At 40.1% G+C, this 22854-nt stretch overlaps 3 protein-coding genes across 4 annotated transcripts in view; 1 reads left to right on the forward strand and 2 right to left on the reverse strand.

The window, feature by feature from the left end:
- Positions 1-5029: 5029 nt before the first annotated feature.
- LOC131136728 (pleckstrin homology-like domain family A member 3) lies at positions 5030-7811 on the reverse strand. Its single transcript, XM_058083917.1, has 2 exons — positions 7212-7811; positions 5030-5422 (listed from the first exon to the last, which is right to left on the reverse strand). Exon 1 carries the CDS (start codon positions 7705-7707, stop codon positions 7216-7218), a length of 492 nt encoding a protein of 163 aa, XP_057939900.1. The 5' UTR covers positions 7708-7811; the 3' UTR covers positions 5030-5422; positions 7212-7215.
- Positions 7812-10403: 2592 nt separating this feature from the next.
- LOC131136725 (cysteine and glycine-rich protein 1-like) lies at positions 10404-13388 on the reverse strand. Its single transcript, XM_058083915.1, has 6 exons — positions 12111-13388; positions 11510-11622; positions 11244-11412; positions 11049-11175; positions 10880-10976; positions 10404-10809 (listed from the first exon to the last, which is right to left on the reverse strand). The coding sequence occupies exons 2-6, from the start codon at positions 11616-11618 to the stop codon at positions 10733-10735; spliced, it is 579 nt and encodes a 192-aa protein (XP_057939898.1). The 5' UTR covers positions 11619-11622; positions 12111-13388; the 3' UTR covers positions 10404-10732.
- A 4639-nt stretch (positions 13389-18027) lies between these two features.
- Positions 18028-22854, forward strand: part of LOC131136692 (neuron navigator 1-like) — a 72112-nt gene continuing 67285 nt past the window's right edge. For both annotated transcript variants that reach the window (XM_058083845.1, XM_058083846.1), the window contains exons 1-3: positions 18028-18216; positions 18306-19096; positions 20061-20152. In XM_058083845.1, coding sequence (XP_057939828.1) covers positions 18181-18216; positions 18306-19096; positions 20061-20152 — 919 coding nt within the window. In that variant the 5' untranslated portion in view covers positions 18028-18180. The remainder of the gene's footprint in view (positions 18217-18305; positions 19097-20060; positions 20153-22854) is intronic.

A 22854-nucleotide genomic window follows, 5' to 3' on the forward strand; every position in this document is an offset into this window, starting at 1 on the left:
TCACTCTCTTCTTCTTTTGCCATCTCTCAAATCGTCACGTTATCTCACAGGAATTCAGCTCTTCTGTGTCTCGCATCACTGATGTGACATCCTATGTGCCCCGCCCCCTGCATGCAGTGTGATGAACGGCTCTAGTGGATTAGGAAGATTCCAAACAGATAGCCGTCCCTCATCTATTTCTCCTGGACTCTGTCTCTGTCTTTCTCCATAGGATTATCTTGCACAGAGGAATCTGAATGGCCTGTCTCCGCAAATAGATGCGGGGACATCTGATAGACAGCTGTGGAGGACGAATTGGCTACGAAGCAAGTCGGCCTAGTGCGAGGATTTACCGTCAGTATGATTTACTGATGCCGAAAACCTCTTTGGCGCAGCCATGTTTGCATAAACAACCAGACTAAAGTACAATGGAAAAACTGAGTCAACTTGTAGATTTTGCACTGATGGGTTATGCGTTATGTGATTTCAGGATTTTTCCATATTTTTTTTACTTTATTTTTGTAGCGCAGCGCAAGGAGGCGCAGGCTAGTGGAGCGTGGCGCACCCGGTGCATTGGTAATTTTGTCTGCTGGCGCACCGAGGGTAGTGTCCACATTTCAGGCTCGGCATTGTGAAACATTTCGTGACAAAGCATTGCGCTGAAGGTGCGCTTAAAGCTTGCCAGCTCCAACCTGGTCTATAGTGTCAGGCACATTTCAATGCAATAAACAATCACACTATTAATATAACCGTCTGAACCAGCATGTACTTTTCTGTATTAATTGTCTGATGTCAGCTTGGATCTGACATCAGATAAGCTGGGAACTGACGGCAGCTGAAAGTATGATTTACCTTTGAATGCCCATATTACTGTTATTAATTATTATTGTTATTATTTATTAACGTGATCTGAAAAGATGGAGTACACTAAAATTAGGAGGAGATACCGGTAGAGAATATACCATTAAAGGTTCTCCTATTTAGCGATGGCAGAGAAGGAAGGCAGATGGATCACTTCCATGATAGCTGGATTAGCCTGCTGATGTGTTTAATTTAATTGTCACTTAATTTCGCACTCCTATTCATGACGCGGAAATAGATTACGTGTGACCCTCGAGGTGGTCCATTCATGTGGTGATTTTTTGCTGCTTGGGTGGTGGGAGGGACGGAGGTGTGGGTGCGCCACGCTGCGCCAGAATGCGTCGTTCATGAAAAATGAAAACTACGTGCGGTGTAGACGCGGCGCAGTGCAAGTACGAAATGAGAGCCTTTATTTTTGAATAAATATAAAATATCTAACAGCTTCCATCCATTTTTATGGCGCTTATCCTCACTAGGGTTGCAGGGGTAGCTGACTTCGGTCGAGAGGCAGTGTACAATTTGGTCGCCAATTAACCTAGCATGTTTCTGGAATGTGGGAGGAAACCGGAGTCCCTGGAGAACATCTACGCATGCACATGGAGAACATGCACACTCCACACAGAGATGCCCAAATGAGAATCAAACCCAGCTTTGCCCGATCTCCCGACTGCGTGGCCAACATGCTAACCATCTAACATCATTTAATTCAATTTGTTAATCCTCACAAATATACGCTAAGAACCTTTTAAAACCACCCAGAGGAAAGATCTTACCAGGAACAGCAGCACGATGGATGAAATCAAGAGATGAGCAAAGTGATTTGGGGCTCCTCTATTTAACCGCACCTCCCATAAGCTCACTTCTCTCTTTCTCTTTTGTTAGTGGAGGCTATTATTGGTCCCCCCCCCCCCCACCTCCATTTCTCTCACTGCCTAATCTTCCCCTGTGCCCCCACTTGTCTCCTACAGATCCATCACAAACTAAGACCTACCACTTTGGGCTCTTGGACAATCCACAGTGATGCCGCCTACGTTTTACTGAAGAGGTATTTTCAAAATGGTACAGTAAACCTCGGATATATCAGATTCAATTGTTCCCACTGGTTTTGTCCGATATAAGCGAAATCCGTTATATGCGTATACCGGAAAATGTCCGTTTTTACGCATATATCGGATTTATATCCGGTATATGCGTAAATGGGATTTTATCCGTTATAAAAAGGCACTTCCTTGACTATGTTTCCAATGTACCTGGACGCGCAGGCAACGCTGCAAATGACGTCGTATAGCGGCCTGTCACGATTCGGCGAATCGGAGCGCCACGATGCGGCAAATCCGATATATGCGAGGGAAATTTAATGGAAATGCATTGGAACGGGACTGGAGATTTTGTCCGAAATAGGCGAAATCCGTTATAAAAAATCCGATATATGCAATGAATTTTTATTGGAAATGCATTACAGAAAAATCGGTTCTTTTTTATCCGTCCGTTGTGAGCGAATTTCCGATATATCCGAGTCCGATATATATCCGAGGTTTACTGTATTTCCTTTTGATTTCCTGACAAAACAGTCCCACGCCCAAAATGCATCCTAACGATGAACCATATAAGGAAGTCCACCCCTCTGTGACATCACAAAGGGGGCAGTTTTACCACACCTTTTGAAACCGAGCGTTTTGAGCCATCCTAATCTTCTTTCATGGCTCACTTCCAAATGTGCAAAGCTCATTATTTGAAACTTTAACACCGGAATACAACATTCTAAAAGTGGAAAAGGCATAATAGGTCAGAAAAATCTGTTCTTTTTTTATCTGTCCGTTGTGAGCGAATTTCCGATATATCCGAGGTTTACTGTATTTAAACATATGAACTTTGGGTGAAAATGTAAAAATGGCTGGAATAGTTGGATAATAGTCAGGCCAACTGTTTTCAAAAATAGGTCCAAAAAGAGAACAAGAGTCCAAAACCTGAAAATCTCAATCATTTTCAATCAGTGCTAATCAACAATAGCACAATAAAATGGAACTCAACTGTAGAAAGCAGCTGTTGTTTTATCTCTTTGACCAACTATGGGGGTCAAAAGGGGTCGAAACCAGATCTTTTTTTTTTTTTTTAGCATATTGGCGGTTAGCATGTTGGCCACACAGTCAGGAGATCTGTGTGGAGTTTGCATGTTCTCTCATCCCCCCCACAACATTCCAAAAACATGTTAGATTAGGTTAATCGGCGAGTCCAACCTTTGACCCGTAGTATCAGGAATCAGATATCAGTCACAATCTGAAGTAGTTCCTGACCAGGGCCAGATCCTACCTAGTCCTGTCGCTTTTTCGGGAACTAAAAATATAAAACACACGCCATAAAACGGTAACATTCGGATGTAGGCCAAGTATCGTGGAGTGAGACTGTTCTGCATTTAAAAATGGTCGCTTGGCAAGAGATCTGTTTTTTTTTTTTCTCTTCGAAACACTACCCGCATTGGATCCATTCGTGGGTGTCTTCCATTCACTTCCTTGCTGACTCACAAGGAGTGGCAACAACTTCGGGATTTTCCCCAACGTAATGAAAGAAGCCTACTACACCAGGGGTGCTCATTAAGTCGATCGCGAGCTACCGGTCGATCGGGGAGGTGGTACTGGTCGATCGCTGGTCGATCGCGGCGTGACATTAAAAAAATATCATCCTCGCATCAATGCCGTCACTTGATTGATATACAGGGCAGCCATTCAGATGACAACTGAATGTTGCCCTTCGGGCGACCAATCAAATCAAACAACGTCTCTAAGTGCAGCAGAACTTACGATGTCAGCCTATCATCCATCCCCGTTACTTGATTGACATACAGGACAACCAGTCAGATGACAACTGAATTTTGACCTTTAGGTCACCGCTCATGCGTAAACAACGATGCAAAGTGCTAAGCTAGTCGGCGAATTGCGAAATTTTAAGCCCTCGCTAAAGTTTATGGTCACTAAAATGAGTGAAGGAGCTGGACCAAGTAAAAAGGCAAAAACTGGACCAAGTAAAAAGGCAAAAACTGGACCAAGTTAAAAGGCAAAAAACATATCACTTCCATACAGATATGGAATATTATACGGATATTATGATACGGATATTATCCATGACTGATAAACATTTGGAAGTGTGCTTGAGGCTGGCTATCAGCAGCTACTGTCCGGACTATGCATCCCTGGCTGGTTCAATTCAGTGCAAGTCATCAAAGTAAACTCAGGTAATTACAAAAAAAATTAATAGTTAATTATGTGTGTTTTGCAATATTGGCTCATTTGGTTATGTAAGGTACATCAACATACATTGTACGTACAAATAATCCTCAATACATTTGAAAATAAATAGATGTTTTGCATTTTTGTAGTGGGTAGATCATTTTGACTCGGTCATTTTAAAAGTAGCTCGCATGCTGAAAAAGTGTGAGCACCCCTGTACTACACGATAATTCCCCTCCCGATTCCGACTCAGCTGCCCAGCAACACACATATAGTCTATTATATCGTATTTGTGACGCGCACAACATCTGTAAGGGCTCGCTAACGAGAGCCAGCTGATGGTGAGACTAATGCGTGTCGCTCTCCAAGTCCTTCGTGATTCTCATTAGTCCTCCAAACAAAAGGTGCCCTGAATGCTGGGAGAAGCCTCTTGTGTCCGATTTCCCCTCCAGGCAAAAAAAAAAAAAAAAAAAACCCAGCAAGATGACACCGCAAATGTGAAAATGCGGTTACCTCCAAGAAATTCAACCTCACATTTAAGCTGTAGGGCGGCACGGTGGTCTAGGGGTTAGCGCACAGACCTCACAGCTAGGAGACCAGGGTTCAATTCCACCCTCGGGTATCTCTGTGTGGAGTTTGCATGTTCTCCCCGTGCATGTGTGGGTTTTCTCCGGGTACTCCGGTTTCCTCCCACATTCCAAAAACATGCTAAGTTAATTAGCGACTCCAAATTGTCCATAGGTATGAATGTGAGTGTGAATGGTTGTTTGTCTATATGTGCCCTGTGATTGGCTGGCGACCAGTCTAGGGTGTACCCCGCCTTACGCCCGAAGACAGCTGAGATGGGCTCCAGCACCCCCCGCGACCCTCGTGAGGAAAAGCGGTAGAAAATGAATGAATGAATGAATTTAAGCTGTACAAGTTATATTTTATTTTAGTATTTTTATATACTGTACATCATTTAATTAAATAGAATACACAATGTGAGCAAAGTATAGTTTTCCTTCGTGTTAACTTTTACAAAAACATCCACAGTCAGTCGTTTTTCAGATACATATTTCAGATACATATAAAGTGTCTTCTGTTTGGTTTGGTAATGTTACAAAAGGGAGTAGAAGATGCTGGTGAAACATCTGAGACACTCATAACAAAAAGATCCGAGCTTAGCTGTCACTGTTGTCATGACAAACTGATTATTTTCCTTTCTGTTATTATGTTGGAAATATTCTTCTCAGAAACAGATGGACTCATGCCAGCATGAAAAGTTCATGTACAAGCTCAACAAGAACGTCTTCATCATCCACCAACTGAAGACTGAAGATCTCTTCTCGGAGGATTCATCCCAGGTAGTACAAAAGCTGAAATAAACAAAAACAAAACAGATTATCCATCCACCCCCGAACCCTGATCTTCCCAAATCTACTGTGTGGCCCTCCATTCTAACCACTGTTCCACCATGCGGTGATTATGATTTATCCGTTTGAATCTCCGATGTCAGAATAGCTACGTGACACTGTTGCCACGGCTACGAAGTTAATTTGGGAACACTCACTAAAGGCAGCATCGCAGCGGATTCCTGGGTTGTGAGCTCATAGTTCAGACTCGCGTGTCCCTCATCTAACAAGACGTGGGAGATTTCCCAGAGACGTCAGCTGACGTTCGTGGAGGTCACTGACCTTGGCGTTATCACCAAAACTCGATAATTCGGTCCAGATTGTTTTGCAGTTTGAAAAACAACTCATATTTTGGTAGAACAATTATCAGTTATTATGAATTATCAGTTCCAAAATGAATGATAGGTATGATTATGGCGCCCGCCATAAGATACAGAAATAAATAAATAGTAAACACGATTGACTTAAACTGGTCCAACACATATAAACACTAAAACAAAAGCTTCTTTGTTGGTTGTTTGATTCATGTTCATGTTAAAGGTTAAATAACTGTTAATAGTTGTCCTCCCTATCCGTGTGGAAGTGGTAAGTTTTTGGCTATTTAAGTTTAAAGGAAATAACTCGGAGGCTACCGTTTAGGTCGCTAGCTCTCTAGTTTGCGAGTTAGCATGTGTCTCGAGACCCCGCAGTTGCGCAATATGTTGTAAATAAAAAGAGTATAAATGTGACTATAGTCGTGTTTTGTCATGTCTACAGGGCTCTAATAATGCTTTGTTCATTTTAATCTGAAAAAAATATTTGTCTACCCACCAACTATATGTGCTTTCTTAAGTTTTTATTATTTGCTGTTTTATTATTATTATTATATTTATTTATTACTGATTGATTTTCTTTATTCTTGATTTATTTTTCATCTTATTTTGTGCAGAAAAATAAAAATTAAGATAATTGAGAACAGTGGAATGTTTTATCAGAGCTTTTATTGTCGAAAATCGGAACCAAATCACTGAAAAAGTTTGTATATTTTTCTGTTTTTAATAAATGCGTTGTTTTTGGGGGGGGGGGAAACCTGATGTGGCCCAGTCTCACCCAGACCCTAGCTCCAGTGGCCCCAAAGTAAATTGATTTTGAGTCCCCTGACATAGAGACTGAATAAGATTGGGTCTAGGATTGAGCCATGTGGAACTCCAGTCGGGCAAATTGACTGCTAATGTTCTATTTCATCGATATGATAATTTTGAAAGAAGCACACCATGATGTATTGTATCAAAAGCGCGGTTCAAATCTAAAAAAAAAATAAATAACGCCTTTTATTATTTTGCTTTATGTGCTGGGAAAACTGTCTTGTCAAATATTGTTATTATGCTCTGTTAAATGAAGTTATGCTAAAATGTATTTATGCTGTCAAATCTAAAACTGCATTATGCTAACTCAATTACTGCAAGTCACATTTTTCACGAAAAAACATCAGCGAAGCATTTTTTTTTTTTACCCGACATTTTTTTACATGCAGTCAAATAACCGGAATATTAGCAATAACCGGAATATTTACTGCATGTAAACGTAGTGATTGGCTGTTATACTAGTGTATACTTCATTAAGTTACAAAAAACATTACAAACATTTGATGCAGTACATCCTGAACCCACTAAACGCATTGAAGTTTAATAATAATAATAATATATAATATAATATAATAATATCTTGCATGTTATTTCAATAATAAGTGAATAACAATTTCCATGGTCTTCACCTCGTCATAGATCCTCGTCCTCCCCGCCGCCTCCCAGATTCCCGGCGGAGAGCTGTCTTTTCCTCCCGGTCTGCACCGCTTGCCGGTTCTTATAACGGACCAGAGCCAAGGCGATCTCCGCGTTCCACGCCGTACCGTCCTGCGGACAGCGGAAGTCGACCTCCTTCCCCGTGGCCATGACCACCGTGAAGTACACCAGGCCCCGCTTGTACTCCACGCAGTCCACCGTCACCATGCGTTCGAAGAGCAGCTCCTTCGCTCGGGAGCCCCAAGCCGCGCACGGAGCGTCGGCGGCGCCGCCTTTGCAGCCGCGCAAGCGGATCCCTTCGTCGGTCAACACGCAGCGTTTCTTCTTCCACAGTTGGAGAAGACCGCCGCTGCGCTTCTCCAGCACCCCGTCTCTCGAGGCTTTGGCCGGTAGAGACATGGAGACACGCCGCGGTGTGGACCAGCACTGAGACAAAGTCATATACACATCCTCCGTGTTGTCAACCATGTGTGTCCCATGCTCGCATCGCCGCTATGCCTGGATATGTTGGGACATGCCCGGGGAGCTCGCACTGCACCCCGCCTCCTCGTCATCGTGGTAGTCCGCCTCTCCGTGTGCGTGTGCGTGTGTGTGTGCGTGTGTCTCCGCCCGTCTGCTTCATTGCACCTGTTCTGTCACACGGAATGGACACGCCCTCATTTGTAAAACCTTCAAAGTGTCCACGGATGTGTCACGGTGCGTGGGTGGTTCAAGATTGTGTGACTGAAACTAAACTAATAAGGCACATGGGAAGTTTTTCATTTTCACACATAAAGCAATATGTAAAGCTAGGAGAACACACATCTCCAAGTTTAAATATTACTTGTGGAGTACCCCAGGGGTTAATACCATGACCACAACTGTTGTTTGTAGCTTATTTTAAATCTGAAATTGATTTGTATTGATCAGAAGTTGCTTAATGTATTGTTTATTATTATTCAGTGTGAATAACAATTTTCCATGGTCTTCACCTCGTCGTAGATCATCATCCTCCCCTCCCCCGCTGCTTCCCAGATGCCCGGCGGAGAGCTGTCTTTTCCTGCCGGTCTGCACCGTAAGTGATTCTTGAGACTTCTTTATTAATTTTTAATGAGCTGTGTGAAGTTGGTGTATATTTCTCAAAAGCGCCAACTGACTTTTGTATCACCAGCAAGCAAGCAGATGGAAAAAAAAACCATGACCGATGCACGATCGTGCCTGCTGTCATGTTAAAAACATTGTGTATTTTATGAAACAAGTTTAAGATTGCAAGGTGCATACCTCAACATATCGAGAGGGGTGTAACCTAATGTTGTGCCTAAAGTGTACCTAATGTTGTGGCCAGTGAATGATGCATGATCGTGCATGACCTCAACATATCCAACATATATCGAGAGGGGTGTAACCTAACGTTGTGGCCAGTCCTAGTAAATTCCTAATGTTTTTTATGTGTGAAGTTGGTGATTCACACAAACATGTTTTCCAACTGACTTTATATCACCAGCAAGAAAAAGCAGATGAAGAAAAAAACATGACCGATGCACGATCGTGCCTGTCATGTTAAAAACACTGTGTATTTTATAAACAAGTTCAAGATCGCAAGGTGCATACCTCAACATATCGAGAGGGGTGTAACCTTGTGCCTCAAGTGTACCTAATGTTGCGGCCAGTGAATGATGCATGATCGTGCATGACCTCAACATATCCAACATATATCGAGAGGGGTGTAACCTAACGTTGTGGCCAGTCCTAGTGTGTCCTAGTAAATTCCTAATGTTTTTTATGTGTGCAGTTGGTGATTCACGCAAACATGTTTTCCAACTGACTTTATATCACCAGCAAGAAAAAGCAGATGAAGAAAAAAAAAACATGACCGATGCACGATCGTGCCTGCTGTCATGTTAAAAACACTGTGTATTTTATGAAACAAGTTTAAGATTGCAAGGTGCATACCTCAACATATTGAGAGGGGTGTAACCTAACGTTGTGCCTAAAGTGTACCTAATGTTGCGGCCAGTGAATGATGCATGATCGTGCATGACCTCAACATATCCAACATATATCGAGAGGGGTGTAACCTAACGTTGTGGCCAGTCCTAGTAAATTCCTAATGTACCCTTTTTTATGTGTGAAGTAAAACATGTTTTCCAACTGACTTTATATCACCAGCAAGCAAGCAGATGAAGAAAAAAAAACATGACCGATGCACGATCGTGCCTGCTGTCATGTTAAAAAACTATGTATTTTATGAAACAAGTTTAAGAGTGCAAGGTGCATACCTCAACATATTGAGAGGGGTGTAACCTAACGTTGTGCCTAAAGTGTACCTAATGTTGCGGCCAGTGAATGATGCATGATCGTGCATGACCTCAACATATCCAACATATATTGAGAGGGGTGTAACCTAAAGTTGTGGCCAGTCCTAATAAATTCCTAATGTACCCTTTTTTATGTGTGAAGTAAAACATGTTTTCCAACTGACTTTATATCACCAGCAAGCAAGCAGATGAAGAAAAAAAAAACATGACCGATGCACGATCGTGCCAGCTGTTATGTTAAAAACATTGTGTTTTTTATGAAACAAGTTTAAGATTGCAAGGTGCATACCTCAACATATCGAGAGGGGTGTAACCTAACGTTGTGGACAGTCAATGCAGGTCGAGCACGATCATGCATCATTCACTGGCCACAACATTAGGTACACTTGAGGCACAAGGGCGGTATCAAGCATCGGCATAAAATATTACACCCCTCTCGATATGTTGAGGTATGCACCCTGCAATCTTAAACTTGTTTCATAAAATACACAATGTTTCTAACATGACAGCTGGCACGATTGTGCATCGGTCATGTTTTTTTTTCTTCATCTGCTTTTTCTTGCTGGTGATATAAAGTCAGTTCTTTTCTTACGAGTTACGAGTTTCTTACGAGTGAACTTTTTGGTCTTTAACAGCACATATTAGGCATTTACGCTCTGATGGCTAGCTGTGAAAACGCTTGTTAGCGCGGTCTCATATGCTCGGTCTCAGGACCGACGTTGTGTGCAACCCAGCAAAAGGAAGGGTTGCTCGGGGAAGGATTGCGACTCCAAACTATCCGTGTGATTGACTCGTCGTTGTGAGTGAAAACAGCAACACAAGCAGTTGTAAACACAAGAAAACAAGAAAAATACCACATTTGTTGCTATACATTTATTTATTTTTTATCAAAAAAATGCAACAAATAAACATTTTTATTCTTTACTTTATTAATGTTGAGCAGTTAGGACGCTATCGGACTATACTTGCTAATTGTAGCACAGGCTTGAATTTAGAATTCAGGAATTTTTGAATTTTGTCCATCATTCCCAATCTTACGTTAATTTCAGCTAGCTCACAATGCTGTCATTGGGATACACTTATTTCGACGACATCATTTTCAGGAAGTTCTTGTGTAAGGTTTAATTTGAAGGTCCAGACCTTGCTAATGTCGTAGCTGGGCCGTGTATCCGTCATTGTGCTCGAGTCAGGGACGTCTACTGAGTGAGTTGCAGGGCTCCGGCCCCAGATCCATATCCGTATCCTTTCGGACCAAAGTTTTTAGCATAGCACCCTAGAGGCCAGGAGCACTTTAAACATCACACCACATCAATTAATAGAATGGAATGACAGGAATGTGTTACCTTTGCAGTAGATTTCTCCATCCCTGTCGGCAAGTGTGGTTGACTCCAGACCCTTCCCACATGCGGCACATCGGAAACAACCAATCTTGTGCCATGCCTGCATATAAACATCAAAATTTTAGGATGTTGATAATGTTCTTAAAGAACGCCTACGTGTATTCTTACTTACACTGCCAGCTCCTATGATCTTCTCAGCTGCGTAGACCGCTTTGCCACAGCGAGGGCACTTCTCAGACCCGCCGAATTTTCTAGTCTTAGACGGATTGGGGTTGGTGGTCGGCTGATGAGGCTTGGGTCTGGGAACAATGTGTGACTAAAATGTTTGAAATGACACAAAGACTTTTTTTTTTTGCGTGGTACTCACTCTTCAGCGGCGATACCCTGACCCTCTCCCTTGTCCATGTTGAGAGTCCCCGCCCCCACGCCGTAACCGTAACCCTTTGGTCCGTACTTCTTGCCGTAACATGACTTGCAGTAGATTTCATCTTGATGGACAGCAAGAGTGGTGCTGTCTAAGCACTTCCTGCACACCACTGAACAAAGACGTGAAAAAGCAAACATTGTTTTTGCATATAAATGCTTGAACGTTTTTATGACAATTAGCCAATTAGTCGGATGTTGTTTACTCACGGCACAGGAAGCAGCTTTTGTGGAATTTCTGACCATGACAAAGTACCTCCTCTGCAAAGTAGACTGTTTTCTTACAACGTCCACACTGGTTTCCTCCTCCTAAATTCATCCTTCTGGAATTCACACAAGGATAAAACAAAATCTTAAAATATTACTAACCTGGCTTTTTCAGTGAAAATACATGTTTAAATATCCACGCCTTTGAATTTCACTCCGGGTGGAAGTGGTTGTGGGTGTTTCTGTGCATGACGAGTTTGAAACGTAAAAGTAACTCCAACGCTTGGAAAATGAGGCGAAGCTTGTGTTTAAATACTGTAGTACAAATACTTCCTGGCTGTATTTTTACTCTTGGCTCAATATGTTTACCACAATAAGACTTGGGACAGTCGTTCTGGTTTTTCCACATCCATAATCCAAACCATGAAAGATATCCCACTTCCTCCTGAACGTCTTTGCCGTTTTGGAAAAACAAAAAGGTAGCGTCGCTGCTACATCCTGGCCTGACTTGAACCAAAGGCAAAGCAGGAAGAGGGCGTGTACCTATCATGCACTGGCATGCAGTATATACTACGTTGGTACTTGTATGTTAAATCTCACATACCTGCAGTTGTAGTTGCTGTCAGTCAGAAGTTGTAAAGAAACGGTCAGTAATCAGTCAGGCGGCGCAATTGCAGCACTGGGTTGTGTTCATTACCTTGGCTACGCTTCCTCTGTTCAAAATACGCTGAGAGGGAGGTGCTTCTCTGTTGCTTCAGTCATGGCTGCCTTGAGCACAGAGGAACAAGGAATTTCCGACTGCGTGTTTCAGGGAGGGGCGAGAAAATGAGACATTTTTTTCTTCTATGAACTATGTGGACAATTAGGTATAATGACTGGATGGGGAAATGTACTTAACTTATTCTTGGACTGTAAAAAAAAAAAAGATTCCAGTAATTCCAGCTTCAGGTGACCTTTGGATATTTGTTTGTTTCAAAAGGTCAGTCAGATATGCTTGAATGAGCACTATTATAGGGCTGGTGGTTGAGGAAGGCTCTGCCGCCATCTTGTGTTCATTTGTTGTATTGACGCCACAGGGAGCTATCTATCATAGCTGTCTTTGGGTGAGAGGCGGGACACACCCCGGATTGGACGGCAGCCATTGGCAGGGCACATACAGGCAAACAATGGCTGTGTCTGAATCCGGGGTCTAAATCCTACTAGACCAGTAGCCTACCCGGTCTACGAAGGCCAGACTTTAGGAGGCTCCTCCTCAAGCCACGAACCAGCCTTGTGAATTGAGACGGTCCCGCCTTCCTTACACTTCCTGGTTGTGTCACGTGGTTATGTTTACCCTGACGTCATAACAGAATGACATCAATAGCGAGTTAAGTCGTAACATAACTAAAAATGTACATTATAGAAGCAAAGTTATATATTTTTTTAAATGTAGGTTTTACTAGACCAGTAGCCTGACGTTCGGAGGCTCCTCCTCAAGCCACGAACCAGCCTTGTGAAATCAGACGGTCCCGCCTTCCTTACACTTCCTGGTTGTGTCACGTGGTTATGTTTACCCTGACGTCATAACAGAACGACATAAATAGCGAGTTAAGTAGTAACATAAATAAAAATGTACATTATAGAGGCAAAGTTATATATTTTTTTAAATGTAGGTTTTACTAGACCAGTAGCCTGACGTTCGGAGGCTCCTCCTCAAGCCACGAACCAGCCTTGTGAAATCAGACGGTCCCGCCTTCCTTACACTTCCTGGTTGTGTCACGTGGTTATGTTTACCCTGACGTCATAACAGAACGACATAAATAGCGAGTTAAGTAGTAACATAAATAAAAATGTACATTATAGAGGCAAAGTTATATATTTTTTTAAATGTAGGTTTGACTAGACCAGTAGCCTGACGTTCGGAGGCTCCTCCTCAAGCCACGAACCAGCCTTGTGAATTGAGAGGGTCCCGCCTTCCTTACACTTCCTGGTTGTGTCACGTGGTTATGTTTACCCTGACGTCATGACAGAATGACATAAATAGCGAGTTAAGTAGTAACATAAATAAAAATGTACATTATAAAAGCAAAGTTATATATTTTTTTAAATGTAGGTTTTACTAGACCAGTAGCCTGACGTTCGGAGGCTCCTCCTCAAGCCACGAACCAGCCTTGTGAATGCAGACGGTCCCGCCTTCCTTACACTTCCTGGTTGTGTCACGTGGTTATGTTTACCCTGACGTCATAACAGAATGACATAAATAGCGAGTTAAGTAGTAACATAACTAAAAATGTACATTATAGAAGCAAAGTTATTATTAATTTTTTAATGTAGATTTTACAGGAGAGATAAGAAATGCAGATTTATCTCCAGCTCACAGCTAAACCTGATATATTAAACAGTAGTAATATTCATAGCTAATTTTTTTTATTACTTTTTGGCTACTTTGTTCTTTTCAAGATTCGAGCGTGACTCCAGTCTTCAGTCCAGCAACATATGTGCGAGGCCCTTCATGAAGACCAAACACGCACAGACATGCACACACGTGCGTATGCACACACGACCTTCCAGATGTCCCTCGGGGGTGACAGTGACACAAGTGTCCCATTGTTACGACAGCATCTGTCAGGAGGGAGGGGTGTGGGGTGTGTAGGGGGCATGGCGGCACGGGCCATTAGAAGATTAGCTATGACATGACCTCCCTTGCGTGCACAGACATATGCACACACGCTTCACGCAGACGTTTTGCTCTCGCCTACCCATAATCCCTCTCAGTCATGAACCACTTCCTGTTTTGTGTGGCACAGAAACAAAGAAACGCATCATGTGATCATCTCGTGAGCGTCTGCCTTTAGAGCGTCTATACCAACAAGGAGGGATACTGCATTACTGTGAGTATTTAAGGGTTAGCTAATGATTTGATTGTGCCGTGCGTTTATTAATAAGAAAAATGGCTGCTTTTTAGCATGTTTGCTCTTTTAGTGTTATTAATGTAGCAGAGCTTATAGCAGACACAGTTAAGCAACCAGTCAATACCGGTCAATATGTTATGAGGGCTGGCACTCGATTTTGTGGCCGACATGCTAACCACTCATCCACTGTGGGGTTGCTGTTGTTGTTTTTTTTTTTTTGTTATTATTCAAGTACCCCCTATGACAATTATGGCCAGTGAATGATGCCTGATCGTGCTCGACCTGCATTGACTGGCCACAACATTAGGTTACACCCCTCTCGATGTGTTGACGTATGCACCTTGCAATCGTAAACTTGTTTCATAAAATACACAATGTTTTTAATATAACAGCAGGCACGATCGTGCATCGGTCATGTTTTTTTTTTTTCTTCATCTGCTTTTTTCTTGCTGGTGATATAAAGTCAGTTGGAAAACATGTTTGCGTGAATCACCAACTTCACACATAAAATAGGGGTACATTGGGAATTTACTAGGACACGCTAGGACGCTGTTGCCCAGTTATGACAGTTAAATTAAATTAAATTAAATTAATTTAATACATTCAATTAAAACATTAAATTAATTGTTAATGTCATCAAAACACTTCTATTTTGTTGTATTTTTCTATTTTCCAACTGACTTTATATCACCAGCCACCACCCGGAACAAGCAGATACCGTCAGTGACTGATGCACGATCGTGCTAGCGTTTTTTTTTTTTTTAAATGCATCTTGTAATTATGAAACAAGTTTAAGATTGGAAGGTGCATACTCACCACTGTGCCTAATGTTGTGGCCAGTCGGCGTCGCAACACAGTGCACTGCACAATTGCGCATCTTACAAAGTAATTTCAAGGCGACCTTTTTTTATGTTTTAGTATCTTTTTTTTTTCTGGAATATCAGTCATGACTAAATAATGGGTGTGGGTGTTTTGTGGGTGCACGTGTTTTAATTACCCACACACAACGTATATATACACACACACACACACACACACACACACTCATCCAACTAATGGACCGACCCCACTGTGCCTTAGCCGGGCTTGTATTTCATCACAGACAGTCGAGGGGAGGACGGCCAACAGGTCCATTACACTGAGAGAGAGAGAGAGATAGAGGTTGTGATTACTGGAGGAAAATTGTAAAAAAAAAAAAAAAAAAAAGGGGCGGGACCACAGCTGCAGGCGGACTGCGGCAGCAGCATAGCGGCATGACGTGGTTGAGGAGTAGAATGTCACAATTACACACACACACTCACACACATCTTAGAGGCCTGTCTGCCAAAAGTAGACAGCAGCAAAGGCAGGCATCGAGGCAGACGTACTCAGCAGCATATCGATTGGAGGCAAACAAATATGCTATACTTTGAGTTCCTATGCTTGCAGATGGTGAGTGTTTTTCCTGTTTATTTTCCATTTCATCTTACACGTGTTGATATTTCCTAACTTGAACTGACATATGTATTGCATATTTGCTTTTTCAGGTGATATACATATTAATTCTGTCCTCGGAATATACAGTCAAACAGTGTTTGCTTTGATTTGAAGTGAGTTGAATGGAGATATAATGTAGTTTTACATAGATGGAAAGACGGCATGGGAGAAAAAGAGGATACTGTTACCAGGCATGATGCCATCGTCCTGAGTCAGCATCAGTGACTGGCTATCCTGTATGAGTCAGTGCAGCATACTGAGATTTTTTTTGTTATTTCTAGTCATGAATCACGCTTTATGTGGACGCATGGTTTTGTTTATAGTATGGGAAGTCCTTTCTCGTGTTTTTTTTTTTTTTGTGTGTGAGATTGCAACTCTATACCTTGACTCAGCTAAGCTTTATAATGAATTTGCATACAAATGAAACTATTTACGACTTTACTGTTTGAGACTAAATAGATTGTGTGGTCAAATTCCCGGAAAAGCAATTGTAAGGATGACAAAATGTGTGTCATTGAAGGTCACAGAATGATGCCAAATGATCGTGTAGTTAATCTAGTTAATTGCCCAAAGAGATATTTTCGTTATGTTGACTGCCAAATGAGAAAAAAAATGGTTTGTAAATATAAATGATTTTGAAAATGAGTCACTTATATGCGTCTCGACCTGATTGGCTAATGATGTTGTTTCTGTTTGTCACAGCTTCCTGTCTTGGGTGAATGGTTGAGTTCTGCAGACCAATGACAGGGCAGCTGCACGGATGCAGAAGTGATCCAGGAAAAAACAGCCCATTGTTCCCGGGACGTCGGAGAAGTGCGACCTCCCTCCCCTTCTGCTGGCCTCGCCTGCTTGGCCTCGCGGCGCGCCAAAGACGCAGTACCCTGCTGGCAGGTAGGACGCTCATTTTGGGTCACGGGATTATTATTTTTTTTAATACTACTCAGCTTTTATGCTTCACATGTTGATACCATCATGTCGTTATTGTTGTCACTTTCAGGAAAGCTGATAATTTACTGTAAGATGATTTATGACAATGCTGTTTTGGTTGATTAATTGGTGATTAATTATTATTTGACAATGATATAGTACTGTAGAAAGCACTCACACTGATGCTGTCCTTAAGTTCACAGACAGAGGCATGTGTTACGACCTTGTGTGTGACTGTGATGAGTCAGAATGCTCATCACAAGGTTGTGTGTGTGTGTGTGTGTGTGTGTTTTTTATTATAGGGCTCAATGGAGCACAAAGATACATGTTACACAACAAGCGAGCTAAAAGTTGTAATGTGATTAGTGAAAACATTAGCTGCTTAGTTTATGCTCCCTGTCACATGGAATGTGTTATTCCTATGTGAAGGGTTTTATTTTATTTTATTTTATTTTATTTTATTTTATTTTATTTTATTTTATTTTATTTTATTTTATTTTATTTTATTTTTTTATTTTATTTTATTTTATTTTATTTTATTTTATTTTATTTTATTTTATTTTATTTTATTTTATTTTATTTTATTTTATTTTATTTTATTTTATTTTATTTTATTTTATTTTATTTTATTTTATTTTATTTTATTTTATTTTATTTTATTTTATTTTATTTTATTTTATTTTATTTTATTTTATTTTATTTTATTTTATTTTATTTTATTTTATTTTATTTTATTTTATTTTATTTTATTTTATTTTATTTTATTTTATTTTATTTTATTTTATTTTATTTTATTGTGAAGGGACAACATTGACATTGTTGTTACACATATTGGCCAGCAGAGGCCAGTATCACCCCGACGTTACTTCAAGGCCAACTGTATTCAAGTACCAATTAATGCCGTACAAACAAAAAAAGATGTACTTTACCAAATTCATAATTTTGCTGTGACAACAATAAAACCCCAAAAACATAACCCAGCAAATAAACAAACAAATAAGACACTTTTACTGGTTGTGTAGAACAATAACTAACAACTACGTGATTTTAACTAGCAAGTGAAGAGCTGTTTACATACACGGGGCCGCAAAGCACGCTGGGAACCAGGAAGTGCTCCCGGCGATTCTACAATATCTATCTTTTTGTCCCAGATGTTGACATTCTCTTTGTTTTTGCCTTCTATGTATCTTCATTCTCACTTTCCTTTTCTCATAAAAATGTGTTAAATTATATGAATTTATACTTTTAATGTTTAATCGGGTAGAAGCCACAAATCGGCCATCTTGGTTCTAGTTGTAGTTCTTGAGAGGTTTGAGGACTTTTGAATGGGACAATGAGAAGCATCAGAAGGAATAAATATCTGGATTGAATTTAATATAAATGTTAAATAAATTACAGACAATTTTATGTCCAAAAGTGAGCAATTTGTTTGTATTTTATTTGATTATGTGAGAACAGAAAATATGACTTTTTTATTAGTAAACCGTTTATGTGTCCTTTTATAGGTCATCATGAGCGGGGAAGTCAACGTGAGGTCCGCCCTTCATCCTCCCCCCCAATCTGGAATCCCACTCCCACGTACGCTCTTAACCGCCTCCCCAAAAAGGGACCGGCACCACAGGACCGGCGACCTCCCGAGGACCTCGACCCACTCCTCGAAACACATACCCACTACGTCTCCATCATGTTGTCCTTGGAACACCAGCCTCCACAAACCCCCTTGTGGGGACTTGGTGGCAGATGTTGGCCTGAAGCCTCCACTGCCCCACTACACGGATGCTCGCCAGATGTCGTCTTCGGCCTACAACAGTCCACTGACCCACCGACGAGTGTCACCGCCGCACTCTAAAGACCCACCGGATCTGGGAAAACCCACTAATAGAGATTTTTCACTTGATGGTAATTGTAATAGAAATCCATGCACTAATACAAACCAGGCATGGTCCACCAGCAACCTACGTTCTCCACTCCAGTTCAGAAGACCCGACTCTTCCCGTTCAGAGCCTCCAAAAACGGAACCGTTCAAGTCCAGTAATGGTAACATGTACCTACCTCTCGCTCAAAGTACTCCTCAACGGACCATCCGAGGTCTAAATGACTCCACCGTCCAATCAGATGAAGAAATGGAGACACCCGAGGAACCTAGTCAAGCTTCCTCTACCAGTCTCCCGCTGCTGCCACCGGGCATGCTGGCCATGCCCGTCATGTGCATCAGACCCGAAGGCCTACAAAAGGAGTCTGAATCCTCAGAAACACAAAGTCCAAGAGTCAACATGGTGGCTCCATTCAGCTTCAGGTTAGTGGTCTTTATTCACACCAGGGGGTCTCAAACTCAATTTACCTGGGGGCCACTGGAGCTAGGGTCTGGGCAAGGCTGGGCCGCATCAGGATTTCCAAAAAAAAAAAAAAAACACAAAAAACAAAAATTATATTAGTATTATATATAAATATTAAAAACAAAAATTTTTTAAAAAACGTCCGATTTTCTACAATAAAAGCTCTGATAAAACATTCCACTGTTCTCAAATATCTTAATTTTTATTTTTCTGCACAAAATAAGATGAAAAATAAATAAACAAATCAAGAATAAAGAAAATCAATCAGTAATAAATAAATATAATAATAATAATAAAACACCAAATAATAAAAACTTAATAAACCACATATAGTTGGTGGGTAGACAAATTATTTTTTTCACATTAAAACGAACAAAGCATTATTAGAGCCCTGTAGACATGACAAAACACGACTATAGTCACATTTATACTTTTTTATTTACAACATATTGCGCAACTGCAGGGTCTCGAGACACATGCTAACTCGCAAACTAGAGAGCTAGCCACCTCAACGGTAGCCTTCAAGTTATTTCCTTTCAACTTAAATAGCCAAAAACTTACCACTTCCACACGGATAGGGAGGATAACTATTAACAGTTATTTAACCTTTAACATGAACATTAATCAAACGTAATAATTTTTTTCTGGGTACATGATACCATACAGCATCCATATCAAACTAACATTAAACTTTCATATCAAGGCGGGGGCCTCAAAGTAGTGTCCTGCGGGCCACATTTGGCCCGCGGGCCGCGTGTTTGAGACCCCCGATTTACACAGTTATGATCCGATATGCAATACATACATATCGTCTCCGTTGTGACCGTTCCTGTGTAGACCTTAGATAAGGACATAAAACCAGACCAAGACCACATGGAAAAGGCACGACATGTTCTGATGTTATGCGTGTTGTGTTGTTGACAGGCTGCCCCTGCAGGACGGGGATTTGTCGCTGGACGAACTGAGTGACTGCTCATCCGGATCCATCGAAATCTGCTGCGACGACCTGACACCAGGTTATTGAATGATTTGTTTTATTGAAGTATTTCAACACCGCCTCAACATCGTGAGGGCGTGGAGGTTGCTTTTAGTTACGTTTACAGGACATGCCAGAGGCCCATCTATGAGGCTCATTGTGGGACCTGAATAGACTTAAGAGACTACCGGTCCCGGTCCGTATAAATGTCTCCCACTCGTCAGTCCTCGCTCGAATTGTCTGAAATAAGGTGGCATAATTTTGAATGTGTGCCTCACCCTGAGGCGGCGCTGACTTCAGTGGGTCAGGATGAAGAGATGGAAACTAGAGAAGTGCTGAGGATGAGCCAAGATGACAGCCATGATGTGGGTCAGTAATGGAAAAAAAAAAAAAAAAAACTTAGCTAACTACCCTGCCCGGCACCATTACATGCATCATTTTGGCTTTCTCTACTGTTCCTTTAGTGTCATTTTATTTTTCAGCAAGAAACAAAAGTGAATGGTGGATGTTTTCCCTGTGCATTCTGGGATTTTCATGTACGAACCATCTCAGTCTGGCCTCTCTGACTTTGCCCTCTAAACATGTAATGTTCCTCTGATGTACTTGTTCCTGATCCTATCTATCCTGGTCACTCCCAATGAGCATCCTCATCTAATATAATCATACATAATAATATAATATATAATATAATAATAATAATAATAATAATAATATCATATATAATAATATAATCAATCTCTAAACATATAGATATTGAATATAATCAAATATACTAATATAATATAATAATAATAATATAATAATAATAATAATAATAATGATAATAATAATAATAATAATAATAATAATAATAATAATAATAATAATAATAATAATATCATACATAATACATAATCAATCTCTAAACATGTAATGTCCCTCTGATGTACTCCTTCCTGATCCGATCTATCCTGGTCACTCCCAATGAGCATACTCATCTAATATAATCATATATAATAATAATAATAATAATAATAATAATATCATATATAATAATATAATCAATCTCTAAACATATAGAGATTGAATATAATCATATATAATATAATAATAATAATATCATATATAATAATATAATCAATCTCTAAACATGTAATGTCCCTCTGATGTACTTGTTCCTGATCCTATCTATCCTGGTCACACCCAATGAGCATCCTCATCTAATATAATCATACATAATAATATAATATATAATATAATAATAATAATATCATATATAATAATATAATCAACCTCTAAACATATAGATATTGAATATAATCAAATATACTAATATAATATAATATAATAATAATAATAATAATAATAATAATAATAATAATAATAATAATAATAATAATAATATCATACATAATACATAATCAATCTCTAAACATGTAATGTCCCTCTGATGTACTCCTTCCTGATCCGATCTATCCTGGTCACTCCCAATGAGCATACTCATCTAATATAATCATATATAATAATAATAATAATAATAATATCATATATAATAATATAATCAATCTCTAAACATATAGAGATTGAATATAATCAAATATAATATATAATATAATAATAATAATATCATATATAATAATATAATCAATCTCTAAACATGTAATGTCCCTCTGATGTACTTGTTCCTGATCCTATCTATCTTGGTCACTCCCAATGAGCATCCTCATCTAATATAATCATATATAATAGTATAATATATAATGTAATAATAATGATAATATCATATATAATAATATAATAAATCTCTAAACATGCAATGTCCCTCTGATGAATATAGATATTGAATATAATCAAATATAATATATAATATCATAATAATAATATCATATATAATAATATAATCAATCTCTAAACATGTAATGTCCCTCTGATGTACTTGTTCCTGATCCTATCCATCCTGGTCACTCCCAATGAGCATCCTCATCTCTGCTACCTCCAGTTTTGCTTCCTATCTTTTCCTCTCTAGACCAAACAACACTGGTCTCACCACACTTTTGTATTTCTAAAGGGTTTCTAAAAGCTGGTTTTGGGGAAAAAGTGGGTGTGAGCTCATGATGGAACGTTCCACTCTCAATGGGCCTCTTGGTGTCTTTTGGTGATGGTTTCTGTCTCCTAATTGGCCCTTGAGAGGCGCTTGAAGGCTTGCTATTTGTATTTTAGAGCAGTTGTAGGCGGCATTTACGGCACGTGGATGTTGGGATTGAGATAGTAATAACGGCAATTTCGGAAGCGGAGGAAGGGAGGGAAATAGAAAGGATAGAGGGGAGTCCAATCCCCGTGTGAGTGGAAGCGACCGACAGCTTAAATGCAGATTTCTGTTTGTCGTTGTCAGGTGGCTGTTCAGCACTGGTCTCTGATTGGTTTAGCGCTTACGGAAGTAGAACAACATTTTTTTTTTTTTTTTTTACAAATAAAGGCCTTCTAGTGTGGAAAATACGGTAATTTGGATACACTCATACCACTGTCACGGATATGCTTTCTGTGCCAAGTTCTCCAAATTCTCAAGCCATGGAGTCACACTGTGTCTTATCACTAGCCTCATTCATGAGTCACATATGAGTCACGCTAGCAAGCCTGCACCCATTAGTATGTAACATTATTTGGCCTCAAAGTTGACATTAATAGTGTTAAATGTTATATATTAAGGTGATGTGTCATCCTGTTGGACCCCAAGTTTTATTTTATATTTGAATTTTTTTCATG

This window comes from Doryrhamphus excisus, chromosome 10, assembly GCF_030265055.1.
Source record: "Doryrhamphus excisus isolate RoL2022-K1 chromosome 10, RoL_Dexc_1.0, whole genome shotgun sequence".
Taxonomy (NCBI): domain Eukaryota; kingdom Metazoa; phylum Chordata; class Actinopteri; order Syngnathiformes; family Syngnathidae; genus Doryrhamphus; species Doryrhamphus excisus.

Bases quoted from the DNA above. Each gene is read 5' to 3' on its own strand.
- LOC131136728 (XM_058083917.1), bottom strand. From the start codon at position 7,707: ATGGTTGACAACACGGAGGATGTGTATATGACTTTGTCTCAGTGCTGG.
- LOC131136725 (XM_058083915.1), bottom strand. From the start codon at position 11,618: ATGAATTTAGGAGGAGGAAACCAGTGTGGACGTTGTAAGAAAACAGTC. The intron at 11,413-11,509 runs GTGAGTAAACAA...GTCTTTGTTCAG, and splicing joins CAAAAGCTGCTTCCTGTGCC to TGGTGTGCAGGAAGTGCTTA. The intron at 10,977-11,048 runs GTAAGTAAGAAT...GTTTATATGCAG, and splicing joins AGATCATAGGAGCTGGCAGT to GCATGGCACAAGATTGGTTG.